This window comes from Hippocampus zosterae, chromosome 5, assembly GCF_025434085.1.
Source record: "Hippocampus zosterae strain Florida chromosome 5, ASM2543408v3, whole genome shotgun sequence".
NCBI lineage: Eukaryota > Metazoa > Chordata > Actinopteri > Syngnathiformes > Syngnathidae > Hippocampus > Hippocampus zosterae.
In genome coordinates this window covers 9,046,793-9,070,824 of record NC_067455.1, presented here as the reverse complement: position 1 = coordinate 9,070,824, position 24,032 = coordinate 9,046,793, and the positions used below count along the sequence as shown (strand labels likewise).

The following is a 24,032-nucleotide window of genomic DNA, read 5'->3' as shown; positions in this document are numbered from 1 at the left end:
AAAGTGATGTCACGCATGCGTCACGTCATGTGTCCACCTCATGAAAAACGTCAACAAAGCAGATCAATTTTGCATTTTCAAGCTGGAAATACCGTTCCTATTTTGTGTTTGTGTCAGTGAAAGAAAATATGAGGGGACATTGCACATTCTGTGCTGGTGACAAAGTGTTATTGAGCTTCAAACACACTGGCAGTATGTTGAGAAAAAGAAAAAAGAAAATCAATCTATTTATAAATGTCAAGCTAAAACAGACTACATTTTAAAAAAAATAAGTGAAATCGAGAAATACTTTTTTTTGTTAAATAAAAACTAGTAGCTTTTTATGTTAAGTGAAATCCATAGACTTTTTTCCCAAAATAAAAATAACGATTGGTGCGTTTAAAAAAAAAAAAAAAGGTTGTCTTTATTTTATGTTCAAGCAAAACATATTGCTTGAACATACAAAATTGTAATTCCAACAAAAGCAAAACTGCCATTTTATGTTCTGCGCAGTTGTCGGCATCTACGTAATGTAACCAATTAAGCAACTTCTTCTAACCGAGTTACTTTCAAAATCAAGTCATCATTCAAGGTAACTGTGGCAACTCTCCACAACACAATGTTATCTCACATTCTGGAATTCCTTTTTGTTTTTACTGCTCTCATCATTTTTGCCACGGAAAGCTTTTGCCGGAGTTTTGCCTTCAGGTAATTCAAAGCACGCGCTCTATTTGCTTCTGATCGGGTGACTGATTTTTTTTCTATACCCTTGGCTTCGAAAAGTATTGAGTTGCTTTCCCGGTGTGTTTACAGTCGTTATCCATCTGTCCTCTCACTTTAACGCCATTGTGAGCATTCGTCCCATCCACATCACAATTCATCTTGTTACATCATCAATAAACACCGGCCATCGTGTTCCATTAGTGCTCATGTCTAGCTGCTAATGTCATAACACTCCTTACGCCATGTTTGACACATGATGTGGTTTGCTTTGGATCATGATCCTTATCTTTACATTCTCATGTCTAATACACAATACAATTTTTTTTTTCTCTTCAGTGTCTGAACAGCGGAAAGTAATTTCCCTTTCCTGTTCCCGAATGTTCAAATAGTTTGTGGTGTGCGCCTCGTTGTAAACACTAATAACAGTCATCCGTGCAACCATAGATGGTACATTTTGGCAACTTTCTCTAGAGTATTTTTGAACACTGTTTGTTGTGAAGTTGGTCATCCCTCATTTTTTTGTTGTTGTTGTTTTTTGTTTTTCCCCTCGCCAACAATTCTGCAATCATCCACTTTAGCTGTCTTGAGAATGGTTGCACTCTGTACCCTCGGTACTTGAGGCAGGTCGTGTTTTTGTGGACTACACTTCAATCACACGTTGAATGTTGTTTTGCAAAACCATTGGTGTGTGTGTGTGTGTGTGTGTGTGTGTGTGTGTGGGTGTGTGTGTGCGAGTGCTTATAGGCAAAAGCAGTCAAATTCAAAATAACTGTGGAGCTGATTATTCATGAGCAAAAATCCATCCGATTCCACTGGATTTTTGGTTGTTGTTGTTGTTTTTTTTGTCTTTTATCTCTCCTCGCTGTCCAGCAAGATGTCGATCAAAACACACATATACACACTTGGCTAAGCAATAAAGGAAACCCATATGTGTGAGATAAAAGTCTTTGGTCACCCCTCGTAATCAATTGGAACGATCAATGCCAAGTTGGGCGAGCCCCCTTTGTTCATCCTGGAGCGTTTGTTCGATCCTTATCTTCCGCCCTTTTGACAAGTCAAGGTCCATGAAGGCATGCTTGAATTCATTTGGTGTGGATGAACCGCCATAATATATTATGAGTGTCACGTTTGTGAATTGAAGGGCCACCGTGAAGGCAAACGACATTTCAAAGAGTCGCAGCGCATTGCCATTGTTGTTGCTCTTAAGGTCTAACATCGTCAAACAAAAACGTATCTCCCGTTCAGTCCAGCCGTGATCCCTTTGATTATTTACACCCGCAAAAGCTTCTTGGCTGGTTGCCTGGCAACCCCAACCTAGACTATTGAAACACTTGCAGCCGTCAGTGCAAGCTCATATAATCGATGACCCGAGCTCTTCGTGTTCCGTGCTCATTTTCATTTTATTTGACTATCCGTAATATCATACATGTAAAAGATTCGAACTCTTATTTATTTGTCCATTTAAATAATCCATCCATTCATCCATTTTCTGAACCGCTTAATCCTCACTAGGGTCGCGGGGGGTGCTGGAGCCTATCCCAGCCGTCTTCGGGCAGTAGGCAGGGGACACCCTGGATCAGTTGCCAGCCAATCGCAGGGCACACAGAGACGAACAACCATCCACGCTCACAATCGCACCTAGGGACAATTTAGAGCGTCCAATAAGCCTGTCATGCATGTTTTTGGAATGTGGGAGGAAACCGGAGCACCCGGAGAAAACCCACGGAGGCCCGGGGAGAACATGCAAACTCCACACAGGGAGGCCGGAGCTGGAATCGAACCTGGTACCTCTGCACATAATCAAATAAATAAAACGAAAAGAATAATAATTATCATGATGACGCTACAGTGGTACCTCTCCTTACGAACGTCTCTTCATATGACATTTTCAAGTTACGAAACGCCTCAACAGGAATATAGTGCCTCGAGTTAGGAAAGAAATTTCAAATTACGAAAGGTAAAAATAGAGGATGGCACGCTAGTCGCAGCTCAGAGTTTCCTGAATGCAAACATACTTAAAGCTGCTCTGCCATTGGCTATTACGAAGCATCTTCCTGGCATCCCATTGGCTAAGAGGCACCTCTACCGTATTTATCTATGTGTGTAGATAGATAGAATATGTCTATGGGTCATGAGACGTTCCGATAGTTTTACGTAAATGTAAAATTGTGCGCACCCTCCTATCACCGAGTTGACAGCTAGGGTCAAAATTAACCAAACATTCAAATTGATGTTAAATAGGAGTCAGCAACCTCCACCTCTGATTAACTCCAAATCAAGCTTTTCCATACCTCTTTTTTTGGCTCTCTAGCTAAATAAAAAAAGAAAGCGATGGAAGGTGTGAAAATAGGAAAAAAAAAGAAAATTAGACTTTTTTTTAATGGAAGAATGTTTTTTCATACCACTGTCTACCTCATAATTGTAAAATTGTTCACTACTTCGATGTACAGCCCCAATAAAAAAGACAATTGTGAAGTGAATCTCTGACAATCAAAAAAAAAATACATTCCTTGTATTAAATCTGATAATATTGTGTCAAATCGAATACTGCTTCAATCATACATTTTCCGCCCCCATCTGCCCTCGTGAAACTTTAAAAAAAGCATCCAGGTGACACCTACAGACTCAAAATGGATTTTATTTTTTTAATCCAGGTGACTCCTACAGACTCAAAACGGATTTTTTTTTCTCTCCACTAAAAACAGTACAACAGAACAACAAAGGCAGAACGAGAGAGGTGATAAAATAAAATAAGGGTGCAACTCGCTGGTGTGACAGCGTGTTTACAGTCAGGCCGCTGAGCTGGGTATTTTTCTCATTAACAAGACAAGCGGCGCTTCCTTTGCAGCCACTTTTGCTCCAGTGAGCACAAATGAGATGTTTGCAATCGGGGGAGGACGGGGGGGGGGGGGGGTGAGTGAGACAGGAACATGAGAAAATGGGGGAAATAAAAAAAGCAGACGACCGCTTAAGCTTTGAGCCAAAATCAGCCAAAGTGTTTTGCGGAGGGGCTCATAACAAACAACCGCAAACTACTAACTCACTTCAACGATGTGAATTATTATTGCAGGATATGATTTTCAATCACATGAGACATTTTATCTTTTTGAATAATTGCATATTTATTTATTTATTTCCTAAAAAATAAAATGAGTATCTAATCCGCCCCTCGCCCAGAGTCAGCCGCGATAGGCTCCAGCTCACCCCGCGGCCCAAATGAACACAAGCGGTACAAAATGGAAAGCTGGATGGACCTTATATGAATGTTCTGAACTCCTGTTTATACTGATCTTTATAAACTATCTATAATTAAAACAAAGTGTATTTATTTCGGGATTGCTATTCGTCCATACAGCGAAGGTCAAACAGTTGTTATGCAATTGTGATTTACTTCATTACTCGATACTTTGACTGTTTATTATTCTTTTTAATCTTACACTCCCCAAATATTCCATCTATTGAAAAAAAAATACAAAAATGAACAAAAACTCAACTAAAACGAGGCATTATTTTTAAAAATGGACAAATAAAAACTAACAAATCTGCTTTGATAATTAATTTAAATTAACTGAATTTAATAAATAAATGTCAAAATGTACTTCAAAAGTCTGATGAAAAATCCAGCTTTGTACTCCACAACCCCAAAATGTTTTGTTGGTTATTAATTTTAGAAAAAGTTTGAATGTTCAACAATTAACCCAAACAGTTGGTTCGATCCCATTTTGACCCAATTTGGGTTATTTTTTTGGACTCAACTGTTTTCAGAGTGCTATGTGGACATGTTGGACGTTTTTAGAAAGCAAACGAGTCGAGACTGAACGAACAGCACCTCTGCCGGTTGCCGCCAACAAGTGCACTCCACCTCAACTTACAAGTTTCTCGGCTGAATTCATTCACATTAAATGATGGACGGATGGAAATCCCACGCAATCAGCTCAGTTAATGAAAATATGATGCCCATATTACGAGTGACATAAAAATGACGACTCGGCAGCTGGTGTGTTTACATGCAGCTGCATTTCCACTTATTTGGGGCAACACGCACATTTTGGAGGAGCTGCAAGAGACACGATAACACACTGACACACTCTATTTTCCAGGACACTGACTCGCAATATATATTCATGAACCAATGCAGATTGTGCTTAATCACCTCATGGGGGAAACTCAGGAGTCAGAGACTAAATTAAGACTCTGACTGCGCGCTCGTGTGAAGCTTCGACTCGGGCAGTCAGAGCTGCATTACACTTCAAGTAGTCACGGCAGCGAGGTTGTTTTGGGGAAGAAAAATAAAAACGTGCGCTAATATTTGGCCGTCGCGAGTGGTTGTAGTGTAGAATAAAGAGGAAATGAGCTGCAGGTCGACTTCTTCTACTTTGATGAACTAATCATAAACTCGGTTCAATTTCAACATTGAATGAGGTTGGATACTCAATAACATCCAACGGCACAACTCAGCACTCATAACATTAAACAGGAGAAAAAGTGATTAACTTTTATTAGGATATGATGCAGTCATTCCGCATGTGGTGGCACATGTCGCAGGGGATGATGCACAAAAGATTCTCGGAGCCTCTACAAGCAAGCAGGAGAGAAGGAGCAAAAAGAGGAGAAGTGGTAGCAAAACAGGCCAAAATCCACTTGTGATCGGGTACTCAAAGTGCTTTGCACGATTACACACACACACACACATGTCGCCATCATAATGTGTCTGACGTAGTAACCACTATATTTATCCTGATTTTTAAAAAAATATCTTAACTCTCTTGTGTAGTAAAATAGGGTAAGCAAAGTACAGTACAGTAATAGAAGTTAAAGGTCTCTTCTTCAGTTGTCATCCATTTTGAATACTTTGATATTCCATTCCAATTCAATTGGAACTATGCACGATGTGAGAGGGCTTTGAATATTACTGCGAGCCTGGCAGTGTTGATATCCGCAGCACTCGGTCGCAGGACATCTGCTGTTGTTTGTGCGGTGCGTTCAAGCGCAAATTTTTGGGATGAGAACCGTGAGTTGCATGAGATGATGCTCTGGTAACCTTTTTTTTATGTGTCTGCTGTTGCCTTCAACCCCCCACAGCTAATTAGAACCCTACAGAGAAGATTTTTGATCAATTATTTGACTGCCAGTATCCCAAGTCTACTTGGGATAAACTAAAGTGCATTTACCTGATAATGTGCACTTGGGCTATTATCAGGCTTTGAGTTCCACACACATGCAGCTCACCATTAACAACGGCGCAATCTCACGATCGTCTCCACACGCCGTTGTGAGCCTCTGGTATAGCTGTGAAGTACACAGTAGTTAAACTAATGAAGAAAATCATCTACAATGTGACCCCGGAGTGTGTTAAATTTCTCCACAAGGGCTCGCTCAAAATGAACTTTTTGAGCATTATCTTACTCGTTGCTGACGTCGGGACAACTGGCTTAGAAGAACAATCGGATATGAACAAGAAAAAAAAAAAATTAAGATGTGATCTCCAGCTGTGTGCGTGTGTGTGTGAAGTAGATGTTAATAGACCACTGGGATGTCGTGTTTCCTCATGATAGACTACAACAGTTTTTCACAAGCTTACCTCGTTTCAACCCAAAATAATATTAAAAAATATATAAAAACATTAAAAAAAATAATTAAAAATTAAAAAATAATTACAGCAGCAGTACGGTCCCGAATTTGTATTTGCGTCATCCCGCGTTTCAAATTGTGTTGATTGGATCAATGTGCAGGACTTTTTTTTTTTTTTGCATCAAACAATAACAAAAAAAAAACATTTTACGTTTAGTGTCATCGTGCATTTTTGTATTTTATTTCCTGTGGAATGGCCAATGTATTATGGTAATAATGAGAATTTATGACAATAATGTCTGAATTTCAGCAGGTGAATATGCATGCTCATTGTACCTTCTACCATCTAGTGGACGAACATGTAATCGCGCCCCCTGTCAATCTATGTCATGGTATATAGATGGACAAAAAACTGTCCATTTTGGATTGTCTGCCATCCAGCTTTGGGAAATAAATCACAAGCACGGTGGGGGGAGGGGGGGGGGGTCACGCGGACTCTGGAGCTTGATTCAAAGACCTCTTTGACTGTAAGGCAGATATGCTAACCACTTGCCTACTCAGCTGATCGAGTGTTCAATATGAAGACACGTATTGTGAAGATATTTATGCATCCGGAGACTTTGGAGGGCGTTCATGCTCTTAAATTATGGCCAATCAATAAAAGGGAAAAAGAGCTTTCCCTTAAATCTTTAATGTCCACTTATTTTGTTATGATTCACCAACCCTCACTGTAGTCCAGCTAACGGAGTGAGAGGCAAGTTGCGCGGGCAGAGCAGAACTGTTCATTTCAATATTTTGGTCGTCATCATGAAAATGAATCCGCTCAATTTTGATTCATTGAATTCACATGAAAGTTGAAAGATGTTTGAAATATCGAATTGCAATTCCCTCCCTCCCCCTTGATATCGCAATTGTGATTTGATATGTGATTCTTTTTTTCAAGAACCTTTACCTATGTTTTTTTTCAAACACAAACCAAGAAATCAATCAGTATTACAATAAACAATACTAGATTGATTTAGTGTACATTGCAATGTCTATTTGAATTCCATAAATTGCTAAATTAGCATATGCAATTGTTTAAAAAAAAAGAGGGGGTCGGGGGGAGAATTCCCCTTTCCCCTCTTTTCCATCTCTTTGGTATTCCCCCAAAAAGCCAAAGAATAATATAGCCTTGAGCGTGCGTGTACGTATCGAGTCCAGCTCAGTTAGCTCTGCATAAGTGCGCCAGAGGGAGGGGAGAGTGGGGGTGGGCTGAAGGAAAACCCCCAGAAGTGCGATTTAATTGTATTGATTGAAAGTTCCCCTCGCTGCATTGATTATAAGCCCTGTGAAAGCAGACGAGCAGAAGATTTAAATCTCCGCAGCCGAGCGCTATTGACAGGGTGCCGTACTTCTCCTCGGCCTTTGAAAATCGGTTTGGTAAATGTCGGCTTAAAGCAGGGCAACAGCTCACACCGATGTGACCCAATATGTAAAAAGGCTGCATCTTTCCTGCTTGGTGTGTGTGTGTGTTTTTCTACTCATACTGCAGCCTTCTGTGTCTCCCCCCTTGCAGAGCTCCATGTATTCTCTGGCCCTGAAGTGTCTGATCAGCCTGTCTACAGTCATCCTGCTGGGCCTCATCATCGCCTATCACGCACGGGAGGTTCAGGTAAAAGAGATTCAGCGAGAGATTCGGCATCGGTTGCCGCCGCGTTTGCTTTCGCCCCAAACAGATTGTTTGTTTTTGAACACACACCGGACACAACATTGGATCCATGGAGTACAGTAATCTCTCGTTTATCGCGGTTAATGGGGACCAAAACCACCCGCCATAAACGAAAATGCGCAAAGTAGCGACCCAGCCTCCCCTCCGTATAGGTACATGTACAGTACATAATATTTATAAGGCCAAATTTAATGGTCTACATGCATGTAGAAGTAAATTTTGAAGTAATTAATGTGACTTAATGCTGTATACTAAGAGATTTAAACATATGAACATATACATGTAGTATATGTTGCTCTATGTGACTCGCTGTTGTTTTGCTGAATTTCGCTGCTTCACTCTGTCATTTTGCGGACTTAAAAAAAAGTATGAATATGTTTGAAAAAATCCGCGATGCACTGAAGCCACGATAAACGAACCGCGAAATAGCGAGGGATCACTGTATGTATATGTATATATAATTATATATATATATACACACACATGTATACAGTATATATATATATATATATATATATATGTATATATATATATATATATATATATATATATACAGTGATATATTTTTTAATCAATTTAGGAAAAAGAGATTGCCAACATGCGACTCAAAGACTCAAAGTTAAGATGTACAAGAAATCCATCCATCCATCCATTTTCCGATCCGCTTTCCTCACGAGGGTCGTGGTGGGTGCTGGAGCCTAACGCAGCTATCTTTGGACAGTAGGCGGGGGACACCCTGAACCGGTTGCCAGCCAATCGCAGGGCACACAGAGACGAACAACCATCCGTGCTCACACGCACACCGAGGGACAATTTAAAGCGTCCAATCAGCCTGCCATGCAGGTTTTTTTGTAATGTGGGAGGACTCGGAATAACCAAACGGCACATTTGAGCAACATTCTGAGTTTCCAAACAGGCTGAGGGAAGTGCTTGGAGGGTATTTCCGAATGCACTCACGATGAGGGCGGCGGGATTTTTTTTTTTTTGGAGGGGTGGGGGGCAACGAGCTCCCCTGAGCTGACACTGCTTCATGCCAACTGTTCAGAAACTCAGAGTGTTGTTGAAATGTGCTGTGCAGTTATTGAGAGTGTAGCCAAAAACAAAAAACAGTGCTGGTGCGTGCTCTTGGGCCTAGATTGCCTTCGAGCCTTTGAGCCGAGAGTCTCTGCACTCCAACTGGGGAAATAATGTGCCAGTGCAACAGGCAGCGCGGATGGAAAACAGTCCAAGCACGAGCTGCCGATTGGCTTTAGAACAGAGGCTGTGTCCGGAAATTAACGAGAGGGGATCGCGATATTAATGAGAGGGGGTCGTGCTCTGCCTCTCAGAACATAACACACACACACACACATACGCACACCCTGAGTAATGCAAAGAGTGAATAAATAAATAAATAAAATATTAACAAACAACATTTCGGCAGCCCAGTGGTCTAGCGGTCAGCATGTCAACATCACAGTGCTGAGGTTCCGGGTTCTAGTCCAGCTCCGGCCTCCCTGTGTAGAGTTTGCAAGTTCTCCCCGGGCCTGCGTGGGTTTTCTCCGGGTACTCCAGTTTCCTCCCACATTCCAAAAATACGCATGGCAGGCTGATTGATCACTTTAAATTGTTCCTCGGTGTGAGTGTGAGCGTGTATGGCTGTTCGTCTATGTGTGCCCTGCGATTGGCTGGCAACCGGTTCAGTGTCCTCCACCTACTGCCAGGAGACAGCCCAGATAGGTTCCAGCACACACCGCGACCTTTGTGAGGATAAAGCGGGTCAAAAAATGAATGGATGGACAACATTTCTTGACTAGTCCGATGTTAAATACAGTAATCCCTCGTTTATCACGGTTAATGGGGACCAAAACCACCCGCGATAAACGAAAATCCGCGAAGTAGCGATCTATGAACATATACAGGTTAAAATAAATAAATAAATAGATGTTTGCGTCCACGAAAAGCCCGCAAATGGTCCACGAGAAGCTGCAAAACCACAGCGAGTCACATAGAGCAACATATACAGTACTGTACTCCATGTATATATGAATATGTTTGAAAAAATGCGCGATGCACTGAAGCCGCGATAAACGAACTGCGAAATAGCGAGGGATTACTGTACCTGGAAGACATGAAGTTGTGATCACAAATGTAACCCTGCGATAAGCGTAAAGCCGCAATAACCGGACCGCAACATAGCGCAGGAGTAGCAATAGTCGTTTCATTGAGCTAGTTATTGGTGTCAAACCTTTATTGTGGATGAGCAGCGGTTTTACGCTTCCCTCTGTTGGTCTGGAGTATACATTGCACCCACTCCATTAACCCTTAATAATGGATTACATGGAAATGAAAAATATTTTCTGACATTATCTTCTTACTTTTACGTCCTAATAAGCATTTGTAATACTTTTCATACCTTACATTTAACCAGGATGGCATGTTAGCACATCTGATGATGATAGCTTTGTCATCATAGCTGTATCCTATATTTTTTGGGGTTGCTCCAGTGAGATCGATACAAGTGACATCATGGCAAACGAGAAGTTCAGTGTGTCCAAAAAAGGTTTCTTGCGTCATGACGTGCTAACTATGCAAAAGTGTCATGCTGGTGTGTGAACTATACCTGAACGTTGCCTCGCTGTGCAGCTGTTGCGATGGAGGTCTATTCCCATTCTAATGCGCTCCATCCCTCAGGCGCCTTCCGACAATCAGTGGGAGAAGGGAGAGAGGGGGGGGGGGGCAGGTGTGTGTCCGCCTCACCATTTAATGCCATTAACGACCAAAATGCTCTGCGCCATCGATCCACGTGTGCCTTCATGCTTCATCATATGTGATTCGGTCGTTTGGATTAATACAACGGTATTAAACTCATTGGGCCCGTGTTTTCATTCTTCATTGCACATCAACACTTTATGTGAGCCGTGAGTGCCCCCGCCCCCGCCTCTGCCCCCACGCCAGCTATTACTCCCCATCAGCGAAATCACAATCATCCATCCAGCCTCATACTAGTTTAATGCCGTGACTTGCTTACATGACATTATACAGTATCGAAAAGTCCATTACCACCGCCGTGTACTGTGCACGGCATGCATTTGAGTAGTACACGGCTGAAGAGTCATTGATAAAATAAAAAAAAGGCTTTTTGGTCTCATCCGCCCACGCTGACGGTAGAGGCTGCGTGCGGCGGCAGGATGAAGAAGTTACGGTGACAAGAGATATAACATCCTGTCCTATCCGTGATATGATTCTGTTTGATGAAATCACAGGAGGAGTTCAGGAAAGTGTGACTGTGAAGCATTAAGGGGGGGATGTTATCAGTCTAGACGTTGAATGTTTCATTTTAGCTATTCGCCTGCAACGTCGCCGAAAGCGGGGGTACAGATTATTTTAACATCTTAACTTGATCGATTTGGTTTGAATTGTATTGCTCGTTTTAAATCGACTGATCTGAGAGGAGCTTCTGGACAAAAGCCGTGGTCGCTAACCTCTGACCACTAGACTTAATTACCGTAATTTATTTTAAGGTACCCGATGACTTTAATTCCTACAACATGAGCAGAATCATTTCCATTTTTGTGGGGGGTTGGTGGGGGACAAGAAAGGAGCCATTTGTTCTGAACAAAGACTTTGTAAACACTACGGTAATATGTTGCAACAACAGTGATTTATCGACATGTTGGAAGTTTTTGACCCGAGGTATGTGCTTCCAAACTGCTAAATATTGGACCAGCCGAGCCAGGCATTTTGACGGTTCATTTAGCTAATGTTGGCGACCCGGTAGCCCAGTGGTTAGTACGTCGGCTTCACAGTGCAGAGGTGCCGGGTTCGATTCCAGCTCCGGCCTCCCTGTGTGGAGTTTGCATGTTCTCCCCGGGCCTGCGTGGGTTTTCTCCGGGTGCTCCGGTTTCCTCCCACATTCCAAAAACATGCGTGGCAGGCTGATTGAGTACTCTGAATTGTCCCTAGGTGTGAATGTGAGCGTGGATGGTTGTTCGTCTCTGTGTGCCCTGTGATTGCCTGGCAACCGATTCAGGGTGTCCCCCGCCTACTGCCCGAAGACAGCTGGAATAGGCTCCACCCCCCGCGACCCTAGTGAGGATCAAGCGGTCCGGAAGATGAATGAATGAATGACTGAATTTAGCTAATGTTGAAAATGTTTCTGTATTTGTTTATGTCCATGTTTTGACCAAAAGAACATTTGTTCACAAGAACGAGCCCACATTATATGTGAATTTATAATTATGATTATTTTTCTTATTTTGTGGAAGTTAATGCTGAGCGGGAAAAATATATAATGGATTTATAATCCTTATTGTATAAAATTCCTCATCTCACCGCCCCTCGGGTGGTGTCCGTCCCTCATTCAGCTCGGGTCCTCTACCAGCGACCAGGAAGCTTGAGGGTTCTGCGCAGTATCCTTGCTTTTCCCAGCACTGCACATTACTGGACTGAGATGTCCGATGTTGTTCCCGGGATCTGTTGCAACCACACATCTAGTTTGGGGGTCACTGCCCCGAGTGCTCCGACCACCACAGGCACGACTGCCACCTTTACCTTGCAGGCTCTCTCCAGCTCCTCTCTGAGCCCTTGGTATTTCTCGAATTTCTCATGTTCCTTCTTTCTGATGTTTCCATCACTTGGGACCGCTACATCCACTACAACGGCTTTCTTCTGCCCTTTATCTATGATCACGATATCTGGTTGGTTCGCCATTACCATCTTGTCAGTCTGGATCTGGAAGTCCCACAGGATCTTCGCTCTGTCATTCTCCACCACCTTCGGAGGTGTTTCCCATTTTGACCTTGGGGTTTCCAGTCCATACTCCGCACAGATGTTTCGGTAGACTATGCCAGCCACCTGGTTATGGCGTTTCCCTGCCAGCATCTTACACCCTGCAGTTTTATATATACATATATACATACACACGCACACACACACACACACACACACACACACGCACACACACACACACACACACACACACTTTATATATACTTGAAGCTAAAAATAAATAAATCAAGCAAAGGGTGGAGAGTCTCTGGTACTCCACTCCAAGAGTACAGTCAATGATGGAAACACCCACTGTAAAAAATTTTTTTTCGAGTGTCTTGTTCAGTTGTGTTGGGGCGTGACGCTCGGTGCATGGAGGACATTTGAAGGTCCAATCACTTTGACGATGCAACCCTATAATGTGTGTCCCTTCACTTTGTAATACGACTCTTCATCACCGTAGCTTTTTGTGTCTCAAAATGTGACACATCACACGCGTCATCATGTTTGACGTTTGCTTCCATACATGAGCAGAATAGCAAATTTCGCTTCACTCGGCGTCTGCTCTTTGCACACAAAAAATAAGCGCCGCATGCAAACTGAAAGGCATTGTCCGATAACCATGGCCATCTCACATTAGGACACTCGACTGAAGACTCCAAGTTGGGATGTAACATGATATTACCCCCCCACGCCTCCTCCACACACACACACTCACACGCACACACACGGACATTGTAGGAAGCAACACGAGAAAGATGTTATAAGATTGCACCAGCGTCTTAGCACCTTCCCCGGCTATCTTTCTTCTTTTTTCGTTTCTTTTCTCCCTCCATCGGTCTTTATCACATTACATCTGCCTCCCTTCTGTTCCACTGGGACTCAATTCAATTTGCCCGTCGACTTCACATCCTTTCCTTCCTCACTTCTGGCTCCGTATCCAACATCTCACCTATTCAACTCGCGCCTGCTTGTACCGCCAACATCGCCCTCTAAAAGCCCTTTTTCAACTTTTTGGACTTTCAACCCGTAGCGGGTTTCACACGCTCTCTCTGCCAAAATTCATCAGTCTCTCCCCTACTGCTCGCTTTGCGTCTCTTCAACCTCTCCGCTAATCTGTCAAGAGGGGGGCCGTGGGGTGGTGGACAGGCCGACCTAGCCGTGTCTGGCTTGAAACAAAGCAAAGGCAATCGCTCCTCACTATAGCGCAATTCATCATTAATCGCACCGGACTGCAAATCTCTGCTTTATTCCGTCTTGTCAAGGGAGGCAGCGTAAGTTTTCACAGATTGCTTTGCTCTGGATGATTTTGCGTGTGTGTGTGTGGGTGTGTGTGTGTGTGTGTGTGTGTGTAGGGCATCACAAGGGAAGATAGCAGGCTGACCTGCTAAGAAATTCTTCATTTTGAAGTGAGACTTTTTTTCCCCCCTCCGTGTTGAGAACAATGCTGACACATTCCCTTGCTTTTCAGTCCTCCAAACGTATTCAAGCTTGCCGGAGCACCAAGGTCGAAGGATTCTCGTGTGCCTTTCAACACAAAGGACTCCTAATTGTCGGCGATGGTAAACCAGTGAGCGGTTTTCACGTTGGCGTTTACTGTCACTTCATAACGCAACACTTTTGTGGAACGATTTGTCTTGTTTTAATCCTTTGTTTTATTTGTGCGTCAACCATCAATAATTGTCAGGAAAGAGAAATCACATCGATTACAATTACGTCCAGCGTGAACGCAAGCATCACTTTACAATACAACAATGAATCACTCGAGGGTTTCCAATCGTGCGGCTTCTTTAGAGTTGTTTATTTTGATTGTGCGCTCATTACTTCATAACGATCAAGAAATAACCAGAGGTGTTGGACTTGAGTCACACGGCTTGACTCGAGCAAGTCTAATCTGGCTGCTGTGCCAATTTTAGGATTTTGGGATTTGCTTGTAAAACACTCAATTTGACTTTGAATGAGCAACACAGCTTGACAAGTCTTACATTTCAGCATTTTCAAGAATATCTGGAGGCAGATTTTCTGACATTTTGTGCAACAACTTGACGAAAAGAAATGGAGTCAATTCAACACACCCATGGCAACACGTCAGTTTTTGAACTGAGAAGACACATCTACTGTACAGTCACTTCATCTGTCTCTATAAAACTCAAATAAACATGGACCGTATTTTCCGCAATATAAGGCGCGCCTTCAGTCAATGGCCTATTTGAAAATGTTTTCATATATCGGGCGCACCGCATTGAAAGGGGCATAGAATAGAAGTGGCAATCGTGGCTGCTTTTGCATTATGCATCCACTTGATGGCGCTACACTGAAGGCAGTACAATACATCTTTATTTATATGGCGCTTTCACAACCGCTGCAGCTGTAACAAAGTGCTTTACGGAACATTTCAAATGCTACGTCCAAGAAATCAGAATATTGATAAGGCACATTGGATTCTAAAGCGCACTCTCGGCTTTTGAGAAAATGGGATGCTTTTAGGTGCACCTTATAGTGCGGAAAATACGGTAAACTATATTAGCATCAAAGTTGAGCCCACCGTCTGCTATCCGTCAACTTACATTTGTTATTGTGATCTAATGAGCGAATTGTCACTTGACTTGAAAAGTCAGGGGAAGTTGATTTTTGCCACAGCAACTTGAATCTTGCTAGAAACTTGAAGTGAAGGACCTCAGAACTCCCGCATATGTGACTTCCTCACCTCTGTTTATAACTGCCCGAAGAAGCAATCTCATGGATGATGCAATGCATTCAGAGTCAAACTTTTTGCTTGTGAATCATGACAGCTTTTCTGAGTTGTGGCTTAGTTGGAGTCCCACATATTGCTGCTGTGCGGTTGTCATTAATAACTGGCCAAAAGAGCATTCACGTTGATTACACATTCAGTCAGGTCGACCAGATGGGACCAAACAGACGGTTATTTTTTTTTTCTCCCTGCATTGCCATCGTTTCTCTCTTGTTATTCCTCCTCAGACGGAAATGCGCTTTTCCTCAACTTGACCTTTCACAAAGTGCAATATTCCAAAGTGTTTATGGAGCTGCTCGCGGCCATGTTAATTACCCTGCACGTGGCCATCACACCTCTCTGCTTCTAGCTTGGTTTAAAAAAAAAAAAATGATAAAATGACATTCCTGCGCTGGAGCGCTAAATCATTTTCATCCCTTGAGCGGAACGGTATGTTCCCACATTTGCAAAAAAAAAAAGATCTGTACAGAGTGTTGTTGTGTAAAGAACATTTGGTCGATTTCTCAGGACGGATATAAACTCTTCCGTTTTGGAAACCACGAGGGCTTATATGAAAGGCATGAGTTAAACATTAAGATGATTTAAAGATGAGACGTTTCCATCACAGAGTCAACATGAGCTGCCTATAGAATATTCTATTGCTAATTGCCTTTTACATATTCCATTTACCCTCATTACTTCCCGACATCTTTCTGCTCCTTCAATAATAACCTCGTCGTGTTCAATCCACTGGGGGAAAAAAAAAACTACAATGCAATGAAACTTCCAAAGTGGAACATGTTCCATGACGCTGGTTGAACAAATTCTCATTGGGAAATAATGTGGAGTCATATAAAAATAATTCACTGAAAGCATGTAAATTTGTCTGCAAATTTGTTTGGCCGCAAACAACTTGCTTGCGTCGTTGTGTGAACTAACATTTATTGGCATAAATGTCAAGAATTTACATTTTCAATTCTTCCAAATCAAATGACTCTTTTAGCCCCCCCCCCAAAAAAATGTAATCCGTGTCAACCTCGGTAAATAATCGTACTTTGTCTGCTTGTTTTCTTCTCGTGTTGTATTCCAACAGTGCCATAAATCGTCTCGCTAATCTGCCATCAAAGACCAAAATAAACGCAATAATAAAAAACAAAAAGAAATAATAAAAGCACGGCCCATCTGACAGCCGAACGCGAAATGGATTTCATTACAGCTCGAACATCGCCCGTCTCCCTCAGGATGTGTAAAGGTGCTGTGATGGATTGGCCGTTATGTCCAAACACGCCGCCATTTGTCTGATTTGGCCGGCCTGAAATATAATAGTTATGGATCAGGAGAAACACCCCGAAGACAACTATTATTCCCATTAAGAAGACTGTAAATGGTTATGTGGCTCGGGAGATGAATGAATGGGGGATTGTCCAAAAATTGTATGTTTAAAAACGCTTGCACCAGACAGACATTTTATGTAGCAAGCGGCAAGTATTTGACGTTCTGGGCTGTTTGAAGCGTTCAGTGTCTCCGTAATTTTTCTCCCATAAGAAGTAAGCACTGTTGTTTCACTCCTAAATAGTGTTTGATGCAGATGGATGGTTCCCAGTGGGGGAATTTCAATTTTGACTCATTTTTATGAGCGTTTCCGAGAAAATAAGATAAAATACAGAGTGTTGTAAATATCACGAAATGCTTTTTTTTTTATTTTTTCAGGTATCAATTGAATAGACATGAGGCCATGAGGACTTGGCAGCCTCTCCCATATTTTCCACACTATAAGGCGCACCTAAAAGCATTCCATTTTCCCAAAAGCCGACGGTACGCCCTATAATCCGATTCCCCTTATATATGGTGTCGCACTCTCTTTATATTCCCCTTTGAGGTGTTTCCCTGCTATTGTTCCTCTGCCATCTAGTGGTGATTATTAACAGGAACCAATTGTAACCTAAAAGGGTTTCTACCCGATACTACCTATAGTTGACTTGTGCATTCGCCAACACGCACTCAAACAGACAACTACTTTGTGAGCTCCGCGCATCCGTTATGAAACGAAGATCATACCAAAAGCATCGTTAATGGCTGACTAAATGAAGGAAGGAGACAAGTAAGACGAAGGATATTTAACCCCTTGTGGATGTGAGCCCACAAGGTTTGTGTGCCTTTTTGTTGAATCAATTGTCTTCATAACGTTTGTCTTTCATTTACTGTTACCATTTGTAGTTATATGTCCGTGTTTGTGACCAGTTCATATAGCTTTGTTGCAGCTGCAGTGGTTGCGAAGGCTGTCTATAAATAAAGCTGTATTGTATTCTATTGTATTCTCTTGAGAATAGCTCCATCTCGTGGAGGCATCGCGCAACCGCAGCCACTATTGGAGCTTCTTTTCGATGCGCCTTATAATGCGGTGCGCCCTGTGTATGAAAACAGTTTGAAAATAGGCTATTCGTTGAAAGTGCTTCTTATAATCTGGCGCGCCTTATAGTGCAGAAAATATGGTACTTTATCGTTTTTCTGAGTGACAGGGACGCCCTTGCACCCTCTCCCCCACCACTACCAAAACAACGGCTTTTGTCATATCTTCACAAAAATAAATGAATAAGCGGTCTGTTGGGTCAGTGGTTAGCTCGTCAACCTCACAGTGCAGAGGTCGTGGGTTCGATCCCGGCTCCGGCTGGCCGGCAACCGGTTCAGGGTGTCCTCCGCCTACTGCCCGAAGACGGCTGGGATAGGCTCCGGCACCCCCTTCTACCCTTGCAAGGATAAAGTGATTCGGAAAATGGATGGCGGGATGGATAAATAAATGAAGGAAACCTTTTTTTCCCCCATACAGATCCCCAGGAGGCTGCTAAAATCGGCTACATCCTTAGTGAAACAGATTGTCCGATTCTGCCCCCAAAATGAAATTATTTGTTTCGTTGTTTTTGCTTTTTCTCAAAAAACTGACCAAATGACTTTTGGCCATTATTTTAGTAAACTGACGATACTTAAACACGTGAGCTGCACTTATATAGACAGCATATAAATAAATAACAATACAAAATAAAGCCTAATGAATGAAATGACTTTTTTATTAGCCCTTTCCAAACTGCGCGTCTTTACGATTTGAATTTGATTTCTTGTCAAGCCCTATTCTGAACTGCCTCCTGCCTTGACTGTCTTAAGTGCCAGTGTTTAAGAGGCAAACAAATGAAAGTTGTTTTTGAATGAATCAAATACAAAACAAGAATGTGTATGTGTGTGTGTGCTTGTGTGTGCCTTTTAAGAGAGAGTGAAGAGCGGTATTTCTCCAGTCCATTAGTGCGCTTCTAGCATTAGTGAACTGTGTTGATTCAGTTACTTTTGGTGCATTTCCCAAGCGCTCCATTGATCAACAAGACACCAGGCTTGGCGCTCACAAAGTAGCAGATGGCGAACGGAAAGTAAAGTAAGCATGAAGGGTCATCCTCTTAGTGCCGGGCTGGTATTTAATATCTGAATGGGCATTTAATGACGCTCACCACATTGTGTATGCACCCTGGGAACGCTAATGGAAGAGCATAATGCAGCGCAGCACGTCGTCTCCCATACATGCCGCTTTATTTATTTATTTGCCCCGCCCGGTCCTGTTGCCATTTATAGGCGCAATGCAAATTAGCGGCGAATGAAGGGAAGTTCCCATCTCGAGACATCTCCGGGGGAATCATCTTTACACCTGCTTGCTGTTTTTAGACCTTTGTGAAATTCAGCACACGGCCAAAGTGTGAACGTTTTTCTTTGTCACCTCATCACGTCCCACTCTTCATATTGACGCCGTGAACAATCAGGCTTGGGTGTTTTGTTTGTTTTTTACATCCCCAACCCCATTGTGAGACTAAGAAAGGTTTTCTTATCTTATATCAGCGCCGGGTCACCAATAGGTCGTCCCAAAAGACCACATGAGTAACCAGCAGGCCCGTTCCCCCAAAAATAGTTCACCAGTAATGGGATATTGGGATTTCCTAGGACGTTGTGGAAGTCATTGTTTGTAAATGTCAACAGTTTCGAGAATTGAAAGAAATAGTGCTGCATATTGATATTTATCTGTTTCCTGTTCCTGGTTCAGTCATCGTTGATCATTTTTGTCAAATAATTCACATGATCAGCGGTAGAAAATCTATTTTGAAAGTCACACTAAAATGTGGAGCTTTAACATTACAAGGTGATGAGTCAGCAAGCATCTAAAGCACAGGTGTCAAACACAAGGCCCCGGGGCCAGATCTGGCCCGGCTCATCATTTTATGCGGCCCGTGAAAGCCAATCAAACATGTCAACTTCTACCATGATTGCTAAAATCTGGACCAAAATTTCAACTTCTTATATGTAATATATAAGAGAGATATTGTCATTATTTTCGTGTTACCTCATGGCCCTCCAAGGAAAACGGTCACTTCAATGTGGCCAGCGACAAAAATGAGTTTGAAATCCCTGATCTAAAGAATGAAGTCAGCATGTGTACTTCTCTTGTTTTGTCCTTACAAGATGAGTGGGAGATGGCGACGATAATGACAAGCATAAAAAATGTGGATTTATCGGCACACGGGTCGACAAGATGAGCCATATTCAAAATTTAAAAAAGCAAAAACAAAACGGGTCAAAAAAAACAAAAGCAAATGGGATTAAATGGGTAACTGTGAGCACCATAAGTAAGATGTGCAAAGTCTTTTGGAATATTCAGGGCCCAATCCAGAAAGAATGTCCCGCGGCCGCTGTTCGCACCTTGAATTGCACTTCAATTCGCACCCGCAATTTGCTTCGTCTGAACGTCCTATTCACAAAGGATTTTCCACAAATGACATACCGGCGCAAAAACGGCCACAGAGTTTGTCAGCCGAGTGCAGTTTGCACCTGTTTTCCGCTTGATTGCTCGCATGGCAAAGCATACACGGTGCCACGAACAGCATGGCGGAACATGGAAGCGACCTTTTCATCAATCAGAAGTCAAAGCACATCTCTTAAAACAGCCGACTCACCTAATGTCATTTTGCTTTCCCACTTAGCTCCCCGCCCCCCCAACCTCATTTAAATACAGCACCTTCCACCCCCGATTTTGCATCCGTGCTGAGCGCAGTCTCCTTTCTGTCACCAAATTGTCAGATGCACCGGGGGCGGGCCTGCCTCGTTCACCCAAACGCCTAGCGAGGTGCGACGTGGTCTGCCAAAATTCCCAAACGCAGTAAATTCGACTTACCCCGACACCAAAATGAAGGTTTACCTGTTTTTACGCCGAACGCACGGGCACCCGTCACAAAAATCGGGCTCAGAAACTCAAGGGCAGCGTGTTCAGATTGATTCCCTCTGCGACCCAATTTCGAAAAATGATCGCAACCAGCTCCCAAATCGACGTTGCATGTGGAAGAAACGTAGAAACAACAACAACAACAACAAAAAACGAAAGACAAACCCATTCTGCGTGGATTTGGATGAACCTTGCTTCGTCACCTAAAGTCAACTGGGATAGACTCAAGCTCACCCGTGACCAACACATGAGGAGTCAAAATAGAAAAAGGATGCATGTTATCTTCATCTTTTAGTGCCAAAGCGTATGCGCCGATCTGTCGATTTGCAAATGTGTTTGTCTTGCTCCATTTATATCATGCACGCCTGTTTGGGGGATTTCCAAGTTGTAGGACGCACACGCTCCCCAGGGGTGTGACTGTGTGTGTGTGTGTGTGTCTTGTGCTCTGGCGTACTCCTTCGCTGATTAGCTGCGTCTTCCCTCCTCCCCGCCACCCCGCCTTTGGGGAAACACCACCCCGTGGCTAATTTGCTCGCATATTCTTCTTGTTCTTTTATGGTTGCTACTTGTCGAGACCATCTATCTGGGTGTAAAGTTTGCATCTCAGTGTATGCTGGCAGCTCGTGTCTAGCGCCGCATCTGCTTCCGTGATGAGACACGCCCGATCGGGGATTTAACCCGATTAGATGGGTGGAATGGCCTCAAGGCCTGGATGGAATTTCGGTAGAGATGGATGGATGAAGGAGAAAAGGTGAAAGGTCACGGCAGAGAGGGTAGAGGAGTGCGTCCGGCGTGTGACGTCGGCTTTCCTTGTGCATACTGTTTCTTTTTCTTGCTATTGTTTTTGCACTGCCCTCCTTCTGTCCGGCTCACTCTTCGTTTCGTGACGTCGTCTCGCTCGCCCTTTGACCTCCGCTGTCACATTTTCTTAACGTTAAAGCAGCAAACGACAGATAGGGTTTTGCTCAGTGATTCCTTATGGGGCTTATCCAGTGTTTGTTTTGGTCAAAAGTGCACACATCCAAACATCAAAGTACCGCCAACCCACTTTCCTCCCATTTTGGTCATGAACGGGCAGTGGCACTCACTCACTCACTCACTCACATTGACAGATTACTTTCTTAATGGAATTTAATTATTTATCCCTTCCTCATGGCGGTTTAGCCAGGAAAAGACCGACAGCAGCAGGAGGCGGCAGGGGAAGGACAGGACCGGAAGGTTGGAAGGAGGCGGGAGTAGAAGAGGGCAGTGGGGGGACGAGGGGGGTGGTCATTTCCTTGTGGCAAAATCTGGACCACCTCTTCTTTTTTTTTTTTTTTTTGTGTTACCTTGTCAAGCAAGGGAAAAAGATGAATGAATCGAGACTGTCCAAATAGGGTTTTAGAATTGATCACATCTAATTCTCAATTTAAAAAAGTTCAGTTGTTCAAACTCACTCAGTAGTGCCGCTTGAAAAGTCTGGCAAAACGATGGCATTGTCACCAATGAAGTCTAAAGGGCATGTTTAGCACAACAGAGTGAACGATAAAGTGCTACATTGGGAAGTTCCGCCTCAAAAATGTACAGAAATATGACAGGCTTTGTTGATGAGACGTGACCAATTTGAGTTTATTGTGGCCATTTCCAGATCCTCTGCAAAAATAAACTTGACCCACATCAGTACGGATCCTTTTTGATTAACCTCTCACCAAACTGCGCACCACACACTTGCGAGGTTCTGAATAGTATCTGTCAGGCTGATGAAATGAGATCGGCACTGTAGAATCGCAGCAGGTTTTGCAGATATCGGAATGCGACTGCAGGTGTACTGGTCTTGGTATCAGTTTATCCTTGCTTGGTTGTTTCATTTTGTAATTGAGGAGTAGGCAGATAGACCATCCATCCATCCATTTTTTTGATCCGCTTTATCCTCACGAGGGTCGCGGGCTTGGTGGAGCCTACGGCAGCCGTCTTTGGGCAGTAGGCGGGGGACACCCTGAAACGGTTGCCAGCCAATCGCAGGGCACACGGAGACAAGCAACCATCCGCGCTTACACTGACATCTAGGGACAGTTTCGAGCTTTTCAATCAGCCTGCCGTGCGTGTTTTTGGAATGTGGGCGGAAACCGGAATACCCGGAGAAAAGCCACTAAGGCCCAGTTATTTGTGTAGAAGCCATTCAAAGTCCACTTGCCATAATATGCCCTTTTTTTTTTGTTTCATTAATGCGGATGGCGCTGTGCCACCAAGCATGATTTTGTGTGTGTGTGTGTGTGTGTGTGTGGGTGGGGGTTGTCTCGTTCGGCAATCAATTAGCCGACATAAATCCATAAATGTTCAGAGTTCTTGTTGGATTGCTTTGAAAGTTGCCTTACTTTATAGTTACTGTATACTGTTGCATTTTCAACAAGGAATGAGACGTGCCCCTTCCACCAAATCACATGCACATGTGGAGACACATGCACATCTCCATTGTGAGACAGCCGGTCTCAGCCTCCCTCTCTCTGTATCACACACACACACACACCTCCGTCATTTCTCCGACATCTCCTTTCCCTTTCTTCTCATCTCGTCTCTCAACGTGTTTCCCCCTTCTTCTGTTCCTTTTGATTCCCTCGCTTCCGCCATCTTCCTGCTGCTCCCTCTCGCTCTCGCCGGGGATCCTAATTAAGCTTGGTGGCTCTTTGATGTTGTCGCCGTGGCAACAGTCACCATGACGAGGCTGGGTCTGCACACACACGCACACGCCCTCACACGAGTACAGGACACACACACAGACACACACACGTTGGCTGATGGAAAAGCAAGGACCAGCGTTTGACCCTTGGTTGGCTTGATGGCTTCCCCCATCGACTCCATACGAGTGTGTTTGTGCACATGTTAGCGGCATGTGCACGCGTGTAGGCCGTGTGGCAAAGCACACATCCTGCTGAGCCATCGACCACATTAATGATGGACTGTCAGGCGCTCATCCATAGGTGGTCATGGCAGAGATTTGTCATTTCATCGACCACGCGGAGCCGGCTTCTGGTGAAATCCCGTTTTCATTTGTTTTCCCTTGAAGAGATGCGTTGATGGGCACAAAACTAACAACATGGGGTGGGCTGGAAGATCCATGGCTCATTTCCCTAAGCGTCACAGGGTCCCTAATCCTTAGTACCACTACAGAGGTGTTGCTTTTACCTTTTATCCTGTTTTTTTTTTTCCAAACTTTTATTTGCTCTACAGGGATATAAGCCAAGCTCTGAAATGAAGAACAAAAGCATGCGCTTCGATGTTTTGCCACAGGGATGTCAATTCCCTCTCGGTTTCCATTTATTTTTATAACAGTTCTCATG

General features: G+C 43.4%; 2 protein-coding genes across 5 annotated transcripts in view; both read left to right on the top strand.

The window, feature by feature from the left end:
• Window positions 1-12,874, top strand: part of adar (adenosine deaminase RNA specific) — a 45,303-nt gene extending 32,429 nt beyond the window's left edge. The window contains exon 17 of the transcript XR_007962496.1: window positions 12,862-12,874. The gene's annotated coding sequence lies outside the window, so the exon portion shown is untranslated. The remainder of the gene's footprint in view (window positions 1-12,861) is intronic.
• kcnn3 (potassium intermediate/small conductance calcium-activated channel, subfamily N, member 3) overlaps window positions 1-24,032 on the top strand; it is an 85,278-nt gene that overhangs the window by 18,733 nt on the left and 42,513 nt on the right. For all 4 annotated transcript variants that reach the window (XM_052066180.1, XM_052066179.1, XM_052066178.1 and 1 more), the window contains exon 3: window positions 7,832-7,927. In XM_052066180.1, the coding sequence (XP_051922140.1) occupies window positions 7,832-7,927 (96 nt within the window). The remainder of the gene's footprint in view (window positions 1-7,831; window positions 7,928-24,032) is intronic.